The 18,504-nt window shown below is 35.6% G+C and overlaps 1 protein-coding gene across 5 annotated transcripts in view; it reads right to left on the minus strand.

Moving 5' to 3' along the window:
- Positions 1-5,382: 5,382 nt before the first annotated feature.
- strbp (spermatid perinuclear RNA binding protein) overlaps positions 5,383-18,504 on the minus strand; it is a 77,988-nt gene continuing 64,866 nt past the window's right edge. For 3 of the 5 annotated variants that reach the window (XM_077497011.1, XM_077497012.1, XM_077497009.1), the window contains exons 11-19: positions 18,159-18,264; positions 17,859-17,942; positions 16,930-17,138; positions 15,739-15,891; positions 15,512-15,646; positions 13,673-13,813; positions 12,084-12,228; positions 11,960-12,010; positions 5,383-8,921 (exon numbers count right to left, since the gene is read on the minus strand). In XM_077497011.1, coding sequence (XP_077353137.1) covers positions 8,827-8,921; positions 11,960-12,010; positions 12,084-12,228; positions 13,673-13,813; positions 15,512-15,646; positions 15,739-15,891; positions 16,930-17,138; positions 17,859-17,942; positions 18,159-18,264 — 1,119 coding nt within the window. In that variant the 3' untranslated portion in view covers positions 5,383-8,826. Of the gene's footprint in view, positions 8,922-10,256; positions 10,653-11,959; positions 12,011-12,083; positions 12,229-13,672; positions 13,814-15,511; positions 15,647-15,738; positions 15,892-16,929; positions 17,139-17,858; positions 17,943-18,158; positions 18,265-18,504 lie in introns of those variants that run through there. The other 2 variants (XM_077497014.1, XM_077497013.1) reach the window with 1 other exon arrangement.

Here is an 18,504-nt window from a genome sequence, read left to right on the forward strand (position 1 = left end):
TACTATACATGGTCGTTTTTAATAAAAATAAATAAAAAAACGCCTTACTATACATCGTCGTTTTTAATAAAAAAAAAAAAAAAGCCTTACTATACATGGTCGTTTAAAAAAAAAAAAAAAAAAAAAAAAAAAAAAAAAAAAAAAAAAAAAAAAAAACCTGCCTTACTATACATGGTCGTTAAAAAAAAAAAAAAAAAACTGCCTTACTATACATGGTCGTTTTTCATAAAAATAAAAACGCCTTACTATACATGGTTGTTTTTAATTAAAAAATAAAAACGCCTTACTATACATGGTCGTTTTTCATAAAAATAAAAACGCCTTACTATACATGGTCGTTTTTCATAAAAATAAAAACGCCTTACTATACATGGTCGTTTTTAATTAAAAAAAAAAAAAACGCCTTACTATACATGGTCGTTTTTCATAAAAATAAAAACGCCTAACTATACATGGTCGTTTTTCATAAAAATAAAAACGCCTTACTATACATGGTCGTTTTTAATAAAAAATAAAAATGCCTTACTATACATGGTCGTTTTTAATAAAAATAAATAAAAAAACGCCTTACTATACATGGTCGTTTAAAAAAAAAAAAAAAAAAAAAAAAACCTGCCTTACTATACATGGTCGTTAAAAAAAAAACAAAAAAACTGCCTTACTATACATGGTCGTTTTTCATAAAAATAAAAACGCCTTACTATACATGGTCGTTTTTAATAAAAAATAAAAACGCCTTACTATACATGGTCGTTTTTAATAAAAAAAAAAAAAATGCCTATACATGGTCGTTAAAAAAATAAAAAAAACTGCCTTACTATACATGGTCGTTTTGAAGAAAAATAAAAACGCCTTACTATACATGGTCGTTTTTAATAAAAATAAAAACGCCTTACTATATACATGGTCGTTAAAAAAAAAAAAAAAAAAAAAAAAAAAAAGCCTTACTATACATGGTCGTTTTTAATAAAAATAAAAACGCCTTACTATACATGGTCGTTTTTATAAAAAAAAAAAACGCCTTACTATACATGGTCGTTTTTCATAAAAATAAAAACGCCTTACTATACATGGTCGTTTTTATTAAAAAAAAAAAAGCCTTACTATACATGGTCGTTTTTTAATAAAAAAAAAAAAAAATGCCTTACTATACATGGTCGTTTTTTAATAAAAATAAAAACGCCTTACTATAAATGGTCGTTTTTCATAAAAATAAAAACGCCTTACTATACATGGTCGTTTTTAATTTTAAAAAAAAAATGCCTTACTATACATGGTCGTTTTTCATAAAAATAAAAACGCCTTACTATACATGGTCGTTTTTCATAAAAATAAAAACGCCTTACTATACATGGTCGTTTTTCATAAAAATAAAAACGCCTTACTATACATGGTCGTTTTTAATTAAAAAAAAAAAAACGCCTTACTATACATGGTCGTTTTTCATAAAAATAAAAACGCCTAACTATACATGGTCGTTTTTCATAAAAATAAAAACGCCTTACTATACATGGTCGTTTTTAATAAAAAATAAAAACGCCTTACTATACATGGTCGTTTTTAATAAAAAAAAAAAAAAAAACGCCTTACTATACATGGTCGTTTTCAATAAAAATAAAAACGCCTTACTATACATGGTCGTTTTTCATAAAAATAAAAACGCCTAACTATACATGGTCGTTTTTCATAAAAATAAAAACGCCTTACTATACATGGTCGTTTTTAATAAAAATAAATAAAAAAACGCCTTACTATACATCGTCGTTTTTAATAAAAAAAAAAAAAAAAAGCCTTACTATACATGGTCGTTTTAAAAAAAAAAAAAAAAAAAAAAAAAAAAAAAAAAAAAAAAAACCTGCCTTACTATACATGGTCGTTTTTCATAAAAATAAAAACGCCTTACTATACATGGTTGTTTTTAATTAAAAAATAAAAACGCCTTACTATACATGGTCGTTTTTCATAAAAATAAAAACGCCTTACTATACATGGTCGTTTTTAATTAAAAAAAAAAAAAACGCCTTTCTATACATGGTCGTTTTTCATAAAAATAAAAACGCCTTACTATACATGGTCGTTTTTCATAAAAATAAAAACGCCTTACTATACATGGTCGTTTTTCATAAAAATAAAAACGCCTTACTATACATGGTCGTTTTTAATTAAAAAAAAAAAAAACGCCTTACTATACATGGTCGTTTTTCATAAAAATAAAAACGCCTAACTATACATGGTCGTTTTTCATAAAAATAAAAACGCCTTACTATACATGGTCGTTTTTAATAAAAAATAAAAACGCCTTACTATACATGGTCGTTTTTAATAAAAATAAATAAAAAAACGCCTTACTATACATGGTCGTTTTAAAAAAAAAAAAAAAAAAAAAAAAAACCTGCCTTACTATACATGGTCGTTAAAAAAAAACAAAAAAACTGCCTTACTATACATGGTCGTTTTTCATAAAAATAAAAACGCCTTACTATACATGGTCGTTTTTAATAAAAAATAAAAACGCCTTACTATACATGGTCGTTTTTAATAAAAAAAAAAAAAATGCCTATACATGGTCGTTAAAAAAATAAAAAAAAACTGCCTTACTATACATGGTCGTTTTGAAGAAAAATAAAAACGCCTTACTATACATGGTCGTTTTTAATAAAAATAAAAACGCCTTACTATATACATGGTCGTTAAAAAAAAAAAAAAAAAAAAAAAAAAAAAAAAGCCTTACTATACATGGTCGTTTTTAATAAAAATAAAAACGCCTTACTATACATGGTCGTTTTTATAAAAAAAAAAAAACGCCTTACTATACATGGTCGTTTTTATAAAAAAAAAAAACGCCTTACTATACATGGTCGTTTTTCATAAAAATAAAAACGCCTTACTATACATGGTCGTTTTTATTAAAAAAAAAAAAAGCCTTACTATACATGGTCGTTTTTTAATAAAAAAAAAAAAATGCCTTACTATACATGGTCGTTTTTTAATAAAAATAAAAACGCCTTACTATACATGGTCGTTTTTAATAAAAATAAAAACGCCTTACTATACATGGTCGTTTTTAATTTTAAAAAAAAAATGCCTTACTATACATGGTCGTTTTTAATAAAATTAAAAACGCCTTACTATACATGGTCGTTTTTCATAAAAATAAAAACGCCTTACTATACATGGTCGTTTTTAATAAAAATAAAAACGCCTTACTATACATGGTCGTTTTTATTAAAAATAAAAACGCCTTACTATACATGGTCGTTTTTAATAAAAAAAAAAAAAAGCCTTACTATACATGGTCGTTAAAAAAAACAAAAAAAAACTGCCTTATGGTCGTTTTTAATAAAAATAAAAACGCCTTACTATACATGGTCGTTAAAAAAAATAAATAAAAAAAAACTGCCTTACTATACATGGTCGTTTTTAATAAAAAAAAAAAAAAAAAAAAAAAAAAAGCCTTACTATACATGGTCGCTTTTAATTTAAAAAAACTGCCTTACTATACATGGCCGTTTTTAATAAAAATAAAAACGCCTTACTATACATGGTCGTTTTTAATTTAAAAAAAAAAAAAAATGCCTTACTATACATGGTCGCTTTTAATTTAAAAAAAAATGCCTTACTATACATGGCCGTTTTTAATAAAAATAAAAACGCCTTACTATACATGGTCGTTTTTAATAAAAAAAAAAAAAAAAAAAAAAAAAAAAGCCTTACTATACATGGTCGCTTTTAATTTAAAAAAAAAAATGCCTTACTATACATGGTCGCTTTTAATTTAAAAAAAATGCCTTACTATATATGGTCGTTTTTAATTAAAAAAAAAAAACGCCTTACTATACATGGTCGCTTTTAATTAAAAAAAAATGCCTTACTATACATGGCCGTTTTTAATAAAAATAAAAACGCCTTACTATACATGGTCGCTTTTAATTTTAAAAAAAATGCCTTACTATACATGGTCGCTTTTAATTAAAAAAAAATGCCTTACTATACATGGCCGTTTTTAATAAAAATAAAAACGCCTTACTATACATGGTCGCTTTTAATAAAAAAAAAAATGCCTTACTATACATGGTCGTTAAAAAAAAAAAAAAAAAAAAAAAAAAAAAAACTGCCTTACTATACATGGTCGTTTTTAATAAAAATAAAAACGCCTTACTATACATGGTCGCTTTTAATAAAAAAAAAAATGCCTTACTATACATGGTCGTTTTAAAAAAAAAAAAAAAAAAAAAAAAAAAAAAAAAAAAAAAAAAAAACGCCTTACTATACATGGTCGCTTTTAATAAAAATAAAAACGCCATGGTCGTTTTAAAAAAAAAAATAAAAAAATAAAAAATAAAAAAAACTGCCTTACTATACATGGTCGTTTTTAATAAAAATAAATAAATACGCCTTACTATACGTGTGCGTTTTTCATAACCCCTTAAAATTCGGATGGTCACTGGCGGGCAAACATTCTTAAAAAAATATTTATAAACAATGCCGATAATCTAAATGGTTCAGGAACAGCTTCAAACTTACTTTGAATGCAACTTTTTTTGAAAGCATTTTCAGCAAAATTGCTCGTATGATAAGGGGTTAATGCTAGCTAGGATGACGCTAATAGCAACAAAGATGGATTTAAAATGGGAGCAAAGAGGAAAAACTATACTGGAGGTTAAAGTAATTTATTTTCAACCAAAACAGTTAACCCTTTCGTGTATTGATGTGCCAGTTTAGCACATAATGTACGTATATACACTCTGTGTACATATAGCTAGCTAGCTAGCTATATGTAAATACACATTGTGTCAAGACTGCGGTTGTGCCCAGTCATCTCCCCGAGGTTTTAGATGATTGACAGCTCATATTGCTGTACACTTGTACACAATTATGGGCCGCAACCTTGACTCTGTGATTGTAGTGTATCATCATAAAACGTATCACTTGCACATGCCACATCGTTTACATTTTCCAGCTTGAAGCACAGCAAATGTTTGCCAAATGATATTTGACACGTGGAGGTGCTGCGCTAATAAAACAAAACTGAGGGGATTGATTGTGTTTATCTGATGTATTATTTTGTACTATATGTGGCTAATAGTTAGCAAGCTGATCAGTGTTTCCTTGCTAACTCCCTAAAATATCACTAATTCAGTAAGAGCATATTTGAACTTTGTTGCGAACCAAAACAGCAGCAAAACGGCAAACTTGTCCCCCGATTCAGATTGTAAATATTGCACTCTTACCTAACAGTCACATTTTTATTGTGAAATATGATACAACTGTATAATTTAGAATCTTATTGAAAAGCTCTATTGCATCATCGAGTTATTATTACTACAGACAAGATAAAAAGCAAGCCTTTGTGAATCCAATTAGTAGACAAGTAGTCGGATATAATGATTCAGCACTTTCTCTCTTTTATTATTCACTCCCACAAGCATAAATGAAGTGAAGAAGTGAAAAGCAGCACTGCTGTGAACGTTTGTTTGTTTTTTTTGCTACCAAACGGTGAACACAGCACATTCTAATCACCTCCATTTTGTTGTCATTCGGCCTCCTTGGCCACAAACGGCGACTGTGAGGATTAAATATCACTTTGTCCTTTCATAGGCAGCATCAGAAACTTTGTCAAAAGATTGTTAAAAACAAAAACAAAGAAAATATATTTACAAGAGCAATAAGACACTACAATTGTGAAAATATTGGAAATAAAAATCCAAGGAAAAAAAAATGGTGATGCGCCAAAAACATTTCAAAAATGTATATCAATGTACAGTATATATATGCACGTGTCCATATATAGACCGAATAAATATGTTTTGTTTACTCTAGGAGTAAATACATTCTACTCTACAATCACGAGAACAACATTGTGTACATTCCCAAAGTTGAAGTTCCATCCTTCTACTTGGACCTTGACCAGCAGGTACGTATGCGACAACATGCTTCACGTGTGGAAGTGTGCGGCTCCATGAATGTTTATGTGTGGTGTGTTGTACTCTTCCCACCCACCCCTGCAAACACACGCACGGGAAAATGATATGATCCGCAGTTATTCTGGTCAACTGCGCAGGTGAAACGTGATGCCTGATCTATTTGTGATCCGTTTCTGCAGGAGTCGGAAAACGCCCGAGCACTACTTTTACGTCAGTGGCTGCATTTTGCACACAGTACGTTTTCGATATCGCCTCGATAGTAGTTTTCTGAACGAGATATTAGTAGAAATTATTGATAGATGAATCGAAAAAGTATTGGGACGCAAGGCCAATTCCTGTTCAAGCCGGTTTTTGCTGTATACTGAATGCTTTTACCTTCTGAAGACAAGACTGAAGAGAGAAGCACCCACCAGAAACAAGAACGGATATAAAAAATCTATAATTCAAATATTAAACACAAAAAATATATATATAAATGCAAATAAAAACAAAAAATATATATGTCCATATTCATAAGTAAATATTTTTGAAAACCAAAAGTATCCAACAGAAGAATGGAGCTTGCCGTTGCAATACTTTTGGAGGGAACTGTGTGTGTGTGGGCCAGCAGGGTGACGACTACCGTGTGACTCTGAAGTCTGGAGGGAAATGAAGAGGTTGCTCGCTGTCTGCCTCATTAATGTGGCCCATCTGGAAAGAGGGCAGACGCAGAGCAGGCAGGAGGGGAAAGACTTAAATGGTCGAAGAAGGTCAGGATTCACTCAATAAAAGTTCTCAACTGTCCTCAACTTCAGCTTCTCCGTGCCGATGACAAAACCTGAACCTGCTGGAACGGCGCCACAAACAAACAATACAATATGCACTGCTTGAATGGGAACATTTCGACCTCTGCCAAGGCTTAAGTATTGATCATCTGCTCAGTCAATGAAAGGAATCAATACGCAACGGATTTTGAAACGTATTCTGTTTTAACGCCGTAAACATGGATCAGACCCTTTTGAGGTAGCTTTGTTTCTCATTTATTTATTTATTTATTTATTTTGTAGAGCTCAGTATTATTGTATTTTTATTTATTTTGTATAGCTCAGTATTGTTCTTGTTTTTTTATTTACTTATTTTGTAGAGCTCAGTATTGTTTTTGTTTTTTTATGTATTTATTTTGTAGTGCTCAGTATTTTGTTTTTTTATGTATTTATTTTGTAGCGCTCAGTATTATTTTTGTTTTTATTTATTTAGTAGAGCTCAGTATTATTTTTGCTCCTCATTTATTTATTTTTTTGAGGTCAGTATTATTTTTGTTTCTCATTTATTTTGTAGTGCTCAGTATTTTTGTTTCTCATTTATAAGCTCAGTATTTTTTATTCTCTTTTTTTAGAGGTCTGTATTTTTGTTTCTCATTTATTATGTCTTCAATTAACATAAGTTCACCTAATGATGTTTAAAAAATATGGAAATGTTCTGAATCTGTGGCAGTAATAAACTTTGCATAGGCAAAGGCATATAAATAGTTCTGAAATTGTTGCTAAATTATATTAGTAGGTCTAATTTGAAGGTTTAGCACAATTTAGTTGATATCCTTTTAAATTCAAAGCAGCCAACAAGCCTTGAAAAATGCAACCTCCCCACAATTAAATGTGTGCAATAGCAGGTCGCTAATGCAAATTCTAATTTAGCAGCTAAACTTGACGATTAAAAAAAAAATAAGGAAACGGCAATTAAACAGACTATAATCATCCCAAAGTGTCAAAGTGCAGCCACTGAACATGAAGCATTTCGACCGTCCATCAGGAGCACATTTCCAAATTTAGAGGCCATTTTCCACCCTAATGACGCAACATCAACTCCCAATTGGTTACTTTGAAACTTCTTTTTTTTTTTTTTTTTTTCCTGCGACGAGTTCGCCAGTCGTCCGCGTTGTTGTCCGATATCCAGTCATTAACGACGTGTGTGCTTTTTTGCTTATGAAGGAAGGTGAAGGAGCAAATTCCCCTCGGAGCTGACTGGACGCGTTTCATCGACGAGCACGCACTCCCAACACGCAACAAACAAACAAACAAACACAGAGAGCATTCCCTGCCAGCAGTGAGGCTTTTACATTACAACGTGTGCTTTCTGGCAGAAAACGTGTGATTAGCTGATAAGACGCGAGCACCTCTTGGCATATAGGCTCAGAACGACATCAAGGAAGGAAGGAAGGAAGGAAGGAAGGAAGGAAGGAAGGGAGGGAGGAAGGGAGCTTCGTTATTAGTCTAAGAGCGGCGATTATTAGGAAGAAATAGCAAAGATAATATTGGTTGTCCTACAATTAGCTCGTGTATAGAAAAACTGGAAGAAAGCTATAGTGTTGTTATTATTACAGGTACATTTCACTGTATCGTCCTAAAATAATTTATAACAATAAGTTATCCTTTAAAATGTATTTACATACGTACATCATCATCATATTATTATTATAGTCAACACGTGTTGTTTATATATGCATGTATATGTGATACGCACACGTCATTTGGATACAATCAAGACGAGCTACTGCAACGTCACGTTTAAAGTTGCCGGACATTCTTCTTGAAGAGGAGTTTGTGTATTGCCTATTGCTATAAAGACCAGCCCCGTTCCGTTCCGTTCCGTTCACACGTCTCGACAAAATGAGAGTATTGCTTTTAGGGTGATGCAGCCCCGCCCCACACCCTCATGCTCCTCCCACTATGATGTGTCCGCTTCGTAGAGAAGAAGAAGAAGAAGAAGAAGTAGAAGAGTCGTCACATTCTGCTGCCTTTTAGAAATCGGTGTAGCAGCAAGAATAGAAAAAAAAAAAAAAAAAAAAAACAGGCAGGAAGTGAGAGTCGCCGGAGAGGAACGTGTGACGAGGCGGTGCGGGGGTTCCGAAAACCTGTCATCTCCTCTAGAAGTCGGAAAAGAGATCCTGGGGGCCCAGGTGGATGATGAAGGGCGCGAGGGTCCGCGGCTGGTAGAAGGGATTGTCGATGAAAAGACCCCCTGGAGTGAGACACACAAATGACACAAGAGTGACACGTCTGGATTTACATTTGGTCCACGAGGAAAAGGTTATGGTGGCATTTGCAGCCGTGCTTCAAGGACTGGAAACTTTTTTTTCACCAAACTAAAGAGGTTATTGGTAGGGTGGCATTTAGTACATTTAAATTATGTTGGCATCTGACTGGAAGATGGATAGAGTTTGACATTTTGAAAAATGCTTAATAGGAAATTGGGAGTCATCATTAAAAATACTTTAAATCAAGTATGAAAATTAGGTTACAGTTCATCCATTCATCCTTTTTCTTTCGTGCACTCTTGAAGTCAATACTGATGCCACTATAGTACTTGTGATACATATAATGTCCCCACAAAAAAATAAAAATAAAAATGACAGATAATTTTAAAGAAAGACCGATAGAGTAAATCCCAATACACAATTTTTCCTTAAAATCGCAAAAAATGAATGTCAATTTTCTATTCTTCTAATTTCAAGTTCCTGATCGTAAACAGCCTCAAAAGTGCGGCCGCGTTCACACCTGTGGACAGTTCAGTGAAGCTTACTTGCCATTAACAAATTTCAAAATATTTCATTGTACATTTAGGAATGTGTGATTAAATATACTGTTTCTGTCGCCAATGTGCAACATGAAACACTAATGCCACCTAGTGGCAGAACATTTCCACATACAACATAAATCTGCCAATGTTTCACACTACTTTTCACTGTTTAGTATATTTTTTATATTCATTTTTTTCAACTTCAAATAACTATGAATTGCCTATTAGGAAATTACTGTTTGAATGAACTAAATAAACCGTTTCTCTCATGCTATATAAATAGATGACTTGACCAACCTGCAACATGAAACACTAATGCCACCTAGTGGCAGAAAATTATCACGACACAAATTTGACTCAATGCTTCACACTACTTTTCACTGTTTAGTATATTTTTTCAACTTCAAAAAACAATTAATTACCCGTTATAAAATTACTGTATCAATGAACTAAAACATGCAACCACATTTGGTAACTATATTTGTCCACTTACGTTAATAAACAAATATGAAAAACTTGATGCAAGTTGTGAAAAAAAAAAAAAAAAAGATACAAAATGTTCTGTACTGCCAGTGAATACCTGAACCCGTTGCTCCAAAAAACAAATAAATAAAGGGATGACATGGGATTAACGTAAACTATTGAAGTTCTGTGTGCTAATGTTTAACAATTAATTGCTCACTCATTAAGTGCATCTTCAATTACAGCTGGTTGGCAAATGAGGAAGTTTAGATTTTACTGAGAAAAAAACCCAAAAACAAATACACCAGTCAGAGCTCCACTTTTATAGGAAATAAAGTTTATTCAACATGACAGAATTATTCCTATACATCCCTTCACACAAGTCATATTAGTTGGATATTTTACAAAGAATGTTGTGTGACGTATTGCAAAAGCAACCCCATTTGGAGAAAAGAACAAAGTAACAACAGATATAACTTAGGATCAAGTAAAAATTCACAGTAGAAATCCTTCAAGTTTTCGACTTCAAAAATCTAAACCTGCAGTATGTTTTTTTTGTTTTTTGTTTTTTTGGGGGGGGGGATAATAATGCAAACTTAAGTCTGTAATCCTTTCTCAATCACTGACTGTCGGTCTAAAAGAAGTGATAGTGGGGGACGGGGTAGGTGGGTACTTTCATGACGGGCAACAGAAGCATTCTCTTGGGCAAACCTAGAGGGAAACATGAGAAGAGCAGTGTTGAGGTGACGAAAAAAAAAAAGAAAAAAAAAAAGTTCATTGTAAACTACGAGGCAAGGTCCAGCGGTTTGATGAGTAGCACAAGTTAGTTGTTACGCATCTTAAAGAAAGCAGCAGAAGGAGCAGGAAGCAGGATTAAAGTGAGGAATCGGAGAGATAAAAGTAGCTCTGATGATCCATCATCCAGCAGGACACGCATCGTTAGCTCAACATGACGCAAGCGCCTTCAATCAGGATTATAATCAACGATCATCAATGAGTCTAAATTAAACATTTACTGTCCTAAGCTGTCCTATGAGCGCAACTCATTACTGTATACAAGTCCAACGAACCATGCTTAGCAATGGGGGCTGTGGAAATAATTAGCAGCTCGAACGGGACAGCCTGTGTAACGCAACGGCAAACTCAGACTGTACTAATCGAAACAGGGGGGAAAAAAAAGAAAGAAAAAAAAAAGATGACAACAGTACAAGACCCAAAATAAAAATCTGCATCCGTTTTGGTGTTGTTTACATCGACTTATACTCAGTTAGGAGCCAAAGGCAAAACATTTGCAGGTTACTCTAAGTGTATCATAATGTTCTGTTTTTTACTTACATTTTTCATTTAATAATAATCAATCAGAAAACATCCATTTTTTTAAAGGGTATATGAAAATAAATAGCTAGGTGTAATTATTGATGACAGAATCTGCTATATAAAACATACAAACCAGACTATCTACAAGCTGGGAAGGAGGAAGTCTTGATGACATCATCTCAAGACTCAACAGCGCCTCTGGTGGTTGAAGCCAAGTCGTGCAGTAGTCAGCAATTAATTCCGCACAGTCGCCCGAGTTCTTCATGTAATCGATTATTGCGGCCATTCCTGCTTGCTATAACTTTTCTTCATTTAAAAAAAATAAAAAAAATAAAAAAAAATGGACGGTGCAGCACTCTTTGGGATTAATACCATCTCATTTGATCTTAGCTTGGGACCGGAAAGTCAAGACAGCAGCGCTTGGCTGAATATCAAGTGGCGAGCGAGCGGACACTTAGCCAAAGAGCACATTTCTTTGAAGATCGCACAAACAGAACAGAACAGAAAAGCCGACAGCCCTGATCAGCATTTGAGCAATTGGTCCAAAGTTGAAAAACTTCAAGGAAAGATGAGATGTTAGAGTCCAAGCCAGAACCATTCGGATGATTGCAGTTGCTGTTGAGTGACGCCTGCGCGGAGGCTTAAGCGACAGACAGGAAGTGGGCGCGACAATGACAGGAAGCAACAAGCGGGCAACATACCGTAAGCAGGAGCGGCTGCGGCGGGGCTGTAGGCGTACGGCGTTCCGAAACCTGCGGACGAAAGCGTCACGTCACGAACGGCACGTCATCACGAAGAAAAAAATAAAAATAAAAAATGGCGTACCTGGCGTAACGTATCCCGGCGCGGCGGCGGCGGCAGCGGCGGCGCTGACGAAGGCGCCCCGCGCGAGGGCCGCTCGTCCTCTTCCTCGGGCGACCTGAGCTGCCACTGCTGAGGCTGCTGCCGCCGCAGCCAGGGCGCCTTTCGTCTGAATGAGAGGACACGATGGGAGATGTCATGGAGAATTAGCTTTCGCCCACACAAAGAGGCGGCTGTGCGTTTTGCTAATCGGAGCGCACACATGATGGCGCGCTACCGGAAATCTGAGCTCAGCGCGTTGACTATATTGCAACTTCCATGCCGCACGCATTTCTATTGCTGTGCGAGATGATCAGTTTTGCGGCAGGAAATGATCCAATTTCTCTTAATGGGACCGTAAACATGATTACATATTCACAATAAATAATGTACGTTTGTTCACGTATTTATGCCATGAGAGCCAGAACAATCAAGTCAGGGGTGCCGAACCTGAGGGTCCAGTCTGGCCCGTGAAGACAACACAAATTGGTTTGTGCTAATTTTGTCCACTGGAGGGTGCACTGACAACCATTTAAATGACATTCAGAATTTTGGCTGCCACTCTACAATAAAATAATAATAAATTTGAATATTTTTGTAATATATTTGCAGTTACACATACACACAAAAAACCTGAAAATATTTTGACCTCATTCTGTTTAAAAATTGTTTTTATTATTATTATTAATTATTAAGTCATTTGCTCCCAAAAACATTCAAAAACGTTATATTTTAAATAGTGCCATGTTCCCAAAAACTTATTTGTACATTTTTTTTTTTTAGTTGTTGTTGTTGTTTTTTATGCTAGAGTATACAGAAGGCGTTGATGCAACCTCTGACATGAAGAGGTCGCTTAAAGTAGTGGTAGTTATTACAAAAAATGGCCAGCAGGTGGGAACAGAGTATAAGAGATGAACCAGGGCCATGTTGCAACAAGCTCTCTTTGCTGTGTTTTCACCAGGAATGTGAATAATGATGAAACTTAGCTATATTCTAATGCCAATTGCTGCAAAACCGAAACCGATAAATATAATTTTATTTCCCTGATGAAAGATGAGAGTCTTCAGTGGAAATGGTGGGGAGTGAATTAGTTCATATTTAATAATAATAATATTTAAAAAAAAGAGGAAGTAGAAAGAAGAAGAAGAAAAGAAGAAAAAGAAAGAAGAGAAAAATAAGAAAAAAAGATGAAACGAAAAAAAGGAGAAAAAGGAGAAAAAGAAGAAAAAGAGAAGAAAAAGAAGAAAAAGTAGAAAGAAAAGAAGAAAAAGAAGGAAAAAAAGAAGAGAAAGAATAAGAAGGAAAAGAAAGAACGAAGAAAAAGAAAAGAGAAAAAGAATGAACAAAGAAAGAAGAAAAATGAAGAAGAAGGAGAAAGTGGCCCCCGATTTAAAATGAGTTTGACACCCCTGAATTAAATGTTCTTCCACCAAAAGGCAGAGTTAAAATAAAACCTAAAATAAACACACACAAAAAAAAAGTGTCATCTCTTACAGTAGATTAGAATCTGCTGGAACTTTTCACCAATCAATTTGGTCATTGATTAAGTCATGTAGATGTTGTGTGTTCCCAACCTGAGGCAGCAGCTTCTTCTTCTTGTTTGCAGCAGCATTGGGCCCAGAGAAGAGTTTTTCCAGCGCAGCCAAAGCAGCACTGGCCTTTGCTACCTTTTTGTTGGGGCCCGCCCCACGAAACTTCTGTCCGTCCACCTCCACCTGGCATACGTGGAAAATTGAATGAGTGCTTTCACGTTTTTTTGTTTTCTGTCAAAACTAATTCATCACGTGAGCGTACTGTCCCAAAAGCACGTTTAGCAGCAACCAGCAACTCAAGCAAGGTCTGGCGGAACAGGCTCACTTGCTTAGCGATGCCCTGCTGTCAGAACAGGCGTGCTAATCAATCAGAGGAGCAACGGAGCGGCGAGGCATGTCAGAAAACAGCACGCCTCGCCGACAGCGGGCTCACTCCGTGAACAAACTTGACTGATTGACCGCATTGGCGAACAGCCGGTTTCCTCCGCGCGTGCGCACGTGCGTGTCGCGTAGCACTTCATTAGCCGATTCAGCCCGAGTACATTTTTCTGTTTGACTTCTTTCCCCGTCTGGGGCCGTTTGCTTTCAAAAGTCCTCCAGTGGCCATATCATATGCTTGATTTACTAACAACAAAAACGGGTGTAGACTTGATTGCTCATAAAAACAGACGTGGAAGGTAATCTGCTCACTGGCTGCACGCAGCACATAATTGCTGCACAGTTCATTTTGGGCATTCTTGGTGGAGTATGTACAAAATGATAATCAAGGTATTACCAGGTGTAATGTGATTTATCAAACCTGGGATGAATTGCAATTAGACCATTTTTTCATTTTCAATACTAATACCGATTATTAGTAGTTACGGAGGCCGATAACTGATATTTGTAACTAATATTGGTTTGCAGTAAAAAGTAGAGCTGGGTCTTGATTCTAATTTCCTCAAATCATTTCAATTCAAAAGAGTTCATGTTTCACTCCGATATTAATTATGGAACAGCAATTCTTCTTAAAGAAAAATCAAGGATATAATAATAACTACACAAACATTAAATTCCTAATTACATTTTTTAATTGTTTAAATTATTTAGTTTATTAATTAAAGTAATGTGTGATCATCACTTAAATGTTACACAAACATTGAAATCGGGAAAGATGAGATTTTCCCCCCATAATTCTAATTCAATAATTGTAACTATTAATTAAAAAGATTCTTCAATAATTCATGTGAACAGCACATTTCAAGAAAACAGTGAGATACAAAAAAAAATAATTGGTCTTTAAAATTCTATTTTCTTTTGAATTTATGTGGAAAAGAGATATAAATAGTTGCTTTTTGGTTTTATGAATTGATATAGACTCGAAAAGGATTTATTATTTTTTTTTAAACCTATTAAAAAGAAAAACATCCATGTCAAATTTTTTAAAAATACAATGCTAACACTTAATTTATGTGCCTTTAAGCATGTTTATGGCACAGGTTGTCAGATTTTCAGCGTATTAAAGATTATTTTTCTATTTAGATAATTGTCAATCTTCGTTTTTATAACTGTAACAAAATGACAGGACGCTCCCAGGCACAGAAACGTGTCTTAGGAAGTTTAACTAAAACTTCAACAAATATATTGATCCCTAAAATTTCAGTATAACTGAAATGTTAATGTTTTACTTAGCTTTGTTTAAATTTAAAAAAAGAAAGGGGGAAAAAAAAAAAAGAGAAAAAAGTAGTTCTCAGGTTCAGCAGAATCACTTTTATGTTTATCATATGACAGGCCAGAAGAAATGTTATCAAAGTTCTACATCCTTCTCTCTGCAGCGCCACAAATAAATTTGGCCAAATTCGACATATTTTGCTTTTCAACTTTTTTGTGCGAAGCGCCCACCTCCATGACGAAGCGCTTATCATGGCTGCCTCCGCTTTCCGAGATCAGCTCATATTTGAGACCTCGTCTCTTCTCGTTCAGCTCCATAACAGGGTTCTTCCCGCTCGCGGTCAGTATGGGGCCCTGAGTTCGCACCTAGCGCACCAATAAAAATGGCAGAAACGTTAGCATGCAAGCCAACCGCCTGGATCGCGTGTTGTCCTTTTCCTTTTGGGAGGGAGGCCCACCTCCAGCGTGTTGGAGCTGTCCGAGGAGTGCGTTGCGTTATTGCTCGCGTGCGAGGACGTCTCGCTCTTGCCTTCGCCGTCGGACTTCTCGTCCGAGCTCATGGGGTCCAGGTCCGAGTCGAAACCAGTAGGGTAGCCCATCGCCTGGAGAACCTGCGGAAAGGGAAGACGATTGCCACCTTAGAAGGGAGATTCAAAAAGGCTGTGTGACAAAAACAACAAAAAGGTAACAATTTCTTATTGTTAGCAAAAATGTCATGTCACTTTATGTCAAGAAAAATGAAACACAGCAAGAAGCAAGTGTATTTTTTTTTTTTTTTTTTGAAATAGTGAAATGGTTCAAAAGAAACCTTCCTAAAATAAGTCAGCGGAAGCTTTCATATAACCATGATTTTAGCAGAGAAAAGAAAATGAGACTTTTTCTGACCCAATGGGTGTTTACTGAGGGAGAGATCGTATGGTCAAAACATGATGGAAAGAGAGAGAGAGAGAGAGAGAGAGAGAGAGAGAGAGAGAGAGAGAGAGAGAGAGAGAGAGAGAGAGAGAGAGAGAGAGAGAGAGAGAGAGAGAGAGAGAGAGAGAGAGACAGAAAGAGAAAGGAAGAGAAAGAAAGAGGAAGAGAGAAAAAGTGAGAAAAAGAAAGAGTGAGAGAAAGAAAGAGAAAAGGAGAGGGAGAGGGGAAGAGAAAGAAAAAAAGAGAAAGGGAGCGAGAAAGAGAGAAAGAAAGAGAGAGAAAGGGAGAGAGAGTGAGAAAGAGAGCGAGAGAAAGAGAGAGAGAGGAAGAGAGAGAAAGCGAAAGGAAGAGAAAGAAAGAGAGGAAGACAGAGACAAAGAGAGGAAGAGAGAGAAAGTGAGAGAAAGAGGAAGAGCTGAGAGAGAGAAAAAGACAAAGGAAGAGAAAGAAAGAGTGTGGAAGAGTGACAAAGATAGAGAGGGAGAGAGAGAGAAAGAGAGAGAGAGGAAGAGCGAGAGAGAGAGAGAGAGAAAGAAAGAACAGAAAACAGGGAGACGGGGGAGAAAGCCTTTTATGGGAATGAAGCAAATAGCGGCTTATCCGTGCTCTTTGCTCTGGAGAGCCTTTTTGTTCACGGCCACTTTAGGATGACATGGATTTGCCCACCTCCACCTCCACACACATTCAAGAATCTGCATAGGTACATGAAAACATGGGAGAAGGCTTTTTTGCTTCACCTTGACGGCAACGTGGAGCTTGGCGGTCTTCTTGGAGGACCCCGACGCTTCGTAAACGGTTCCATCCAGGTCCACGGACATGGTGAAGACGGGGGCGTGGACCGGGCCCGACTGGGACAGGAGGCGATACTGCAGCCCTGGACGGATCTGGTTCAACCGCATCAGGGCATTCATTGGCTGGTTGGAGTCTATGGCTTTGCTGTCGAGAACTGATCAAGCAGTAAACCGGTCAAAGGGGTCAAGTACTCCATTTTCTTCAAACAGTAGAAACACAACCGGCATCGCCTGCTGATGACGTCGTACAAGTATGAGCAAGTTACATACTAAATGACCAGTTGCAGCTTTAATATATATATATATTTTTTTACTAATTTTTTTTTTAGAGATCCACAGGAGAGGGACTAAAGAATGGAATGGACTGATATAGCCACATATGGCTTCAGAGCCGCAGATTGCTGATCTCTCGCCAGATGTGCGCAGTGGAGGATATTTGTGCAACTTGTTAGGGATCATCTGTTCCCAAAACGTTCAATGCAATCTCGTCTTGCACGGCGGCTCGAAATAAAAAAATAAAAAAAATAAAATAAAAAAAAGCCTATATCGGCCTTCGTCACGAGTGGTTCATCTTCTCCTTGAAAGAAGAAAGACACAGACGGTAGAGTGGCCTGGTAAAACGTTGCCAATCGATAGTATTGATCAGCATGCGAGAGATGTTAGATGGCTAAAAATGGAGAGAGGCTGACGGACAGAAAAAAAAACAAAAAACAGAAGAAAATCCTCAATGTGTTTGTGTTGTGTTTTTTCTTTGAAGAAAACTGCGATGCAGCCAGAGGATGTTTGCACTACCTTCTAAGTAAAAAGTAAAGCCGTTTGTTTGCAAAAATAAAAACACGATGTAATGACTTTTTTTTTTTTTTTTCTTTGCACACCTCTCCTAAGATTCCTCTTCATCTTCTTGATGAGGTCCTTGTCGTCCATCATTCCCTCGTCGTATGGCCTTTTCAAACCCAAGCCTGGAGGCAGAGCGAGACTTACTACTAATCATTCACTAAATACTACGCGTGTTGATGTAAATGTCAACGTAATTATACGACTTGTAAACTGACAAAACTAAGATCGAATATATACACAGAGGAGGTAAACAGAAATATGACGCCGGTCATTTGAGATCCAACCCACATAATCTTGGAACGTTACAGCTTGAATGTAAGAACGTCATTCACACTCACCTTCTTTGTCACACCAGGGGTATTTCTGCAATGGTTTATTTGAGGGAAGGGGCTCCATCTCCAGCACTTTGCAGATCTGTCCAAATGCCATCAGCCTGAGAGCGTGCTGTCAAACATAAAGCGCATACAGAAAAGGAGAAGATGTAAAGACACTTCGGACTGCGTCGGCTGTTCACATTTCGACATTGCAATTCCCTCTCACTGGATTTTGCCTGAGAAATTGCCGAGTTAGCATTGTATACAGTATTGTATTGAGTGCGTTGTGTTGTTTTTACAGACAAAAAACAAAAAAAACAAAAAACAAACTCAGGCCTTGTTGCTATATTCTAATGCTAATTGCTGCAAA

This window comes from Festucalex cinctus, chromosome 15 (assembly GCF_051991245.1).
Source record: "Festucalex cinctus isolate MCC-2025b chromosome 15, RoL_Fcin_1.0, whole genome shotgun sequence".
NCBI lineage: Eukaryota > Metazoa > Chordata > Actinopteri > Syngnathiformes > Syngnathidae > Festucalex > Festucalex cinctus.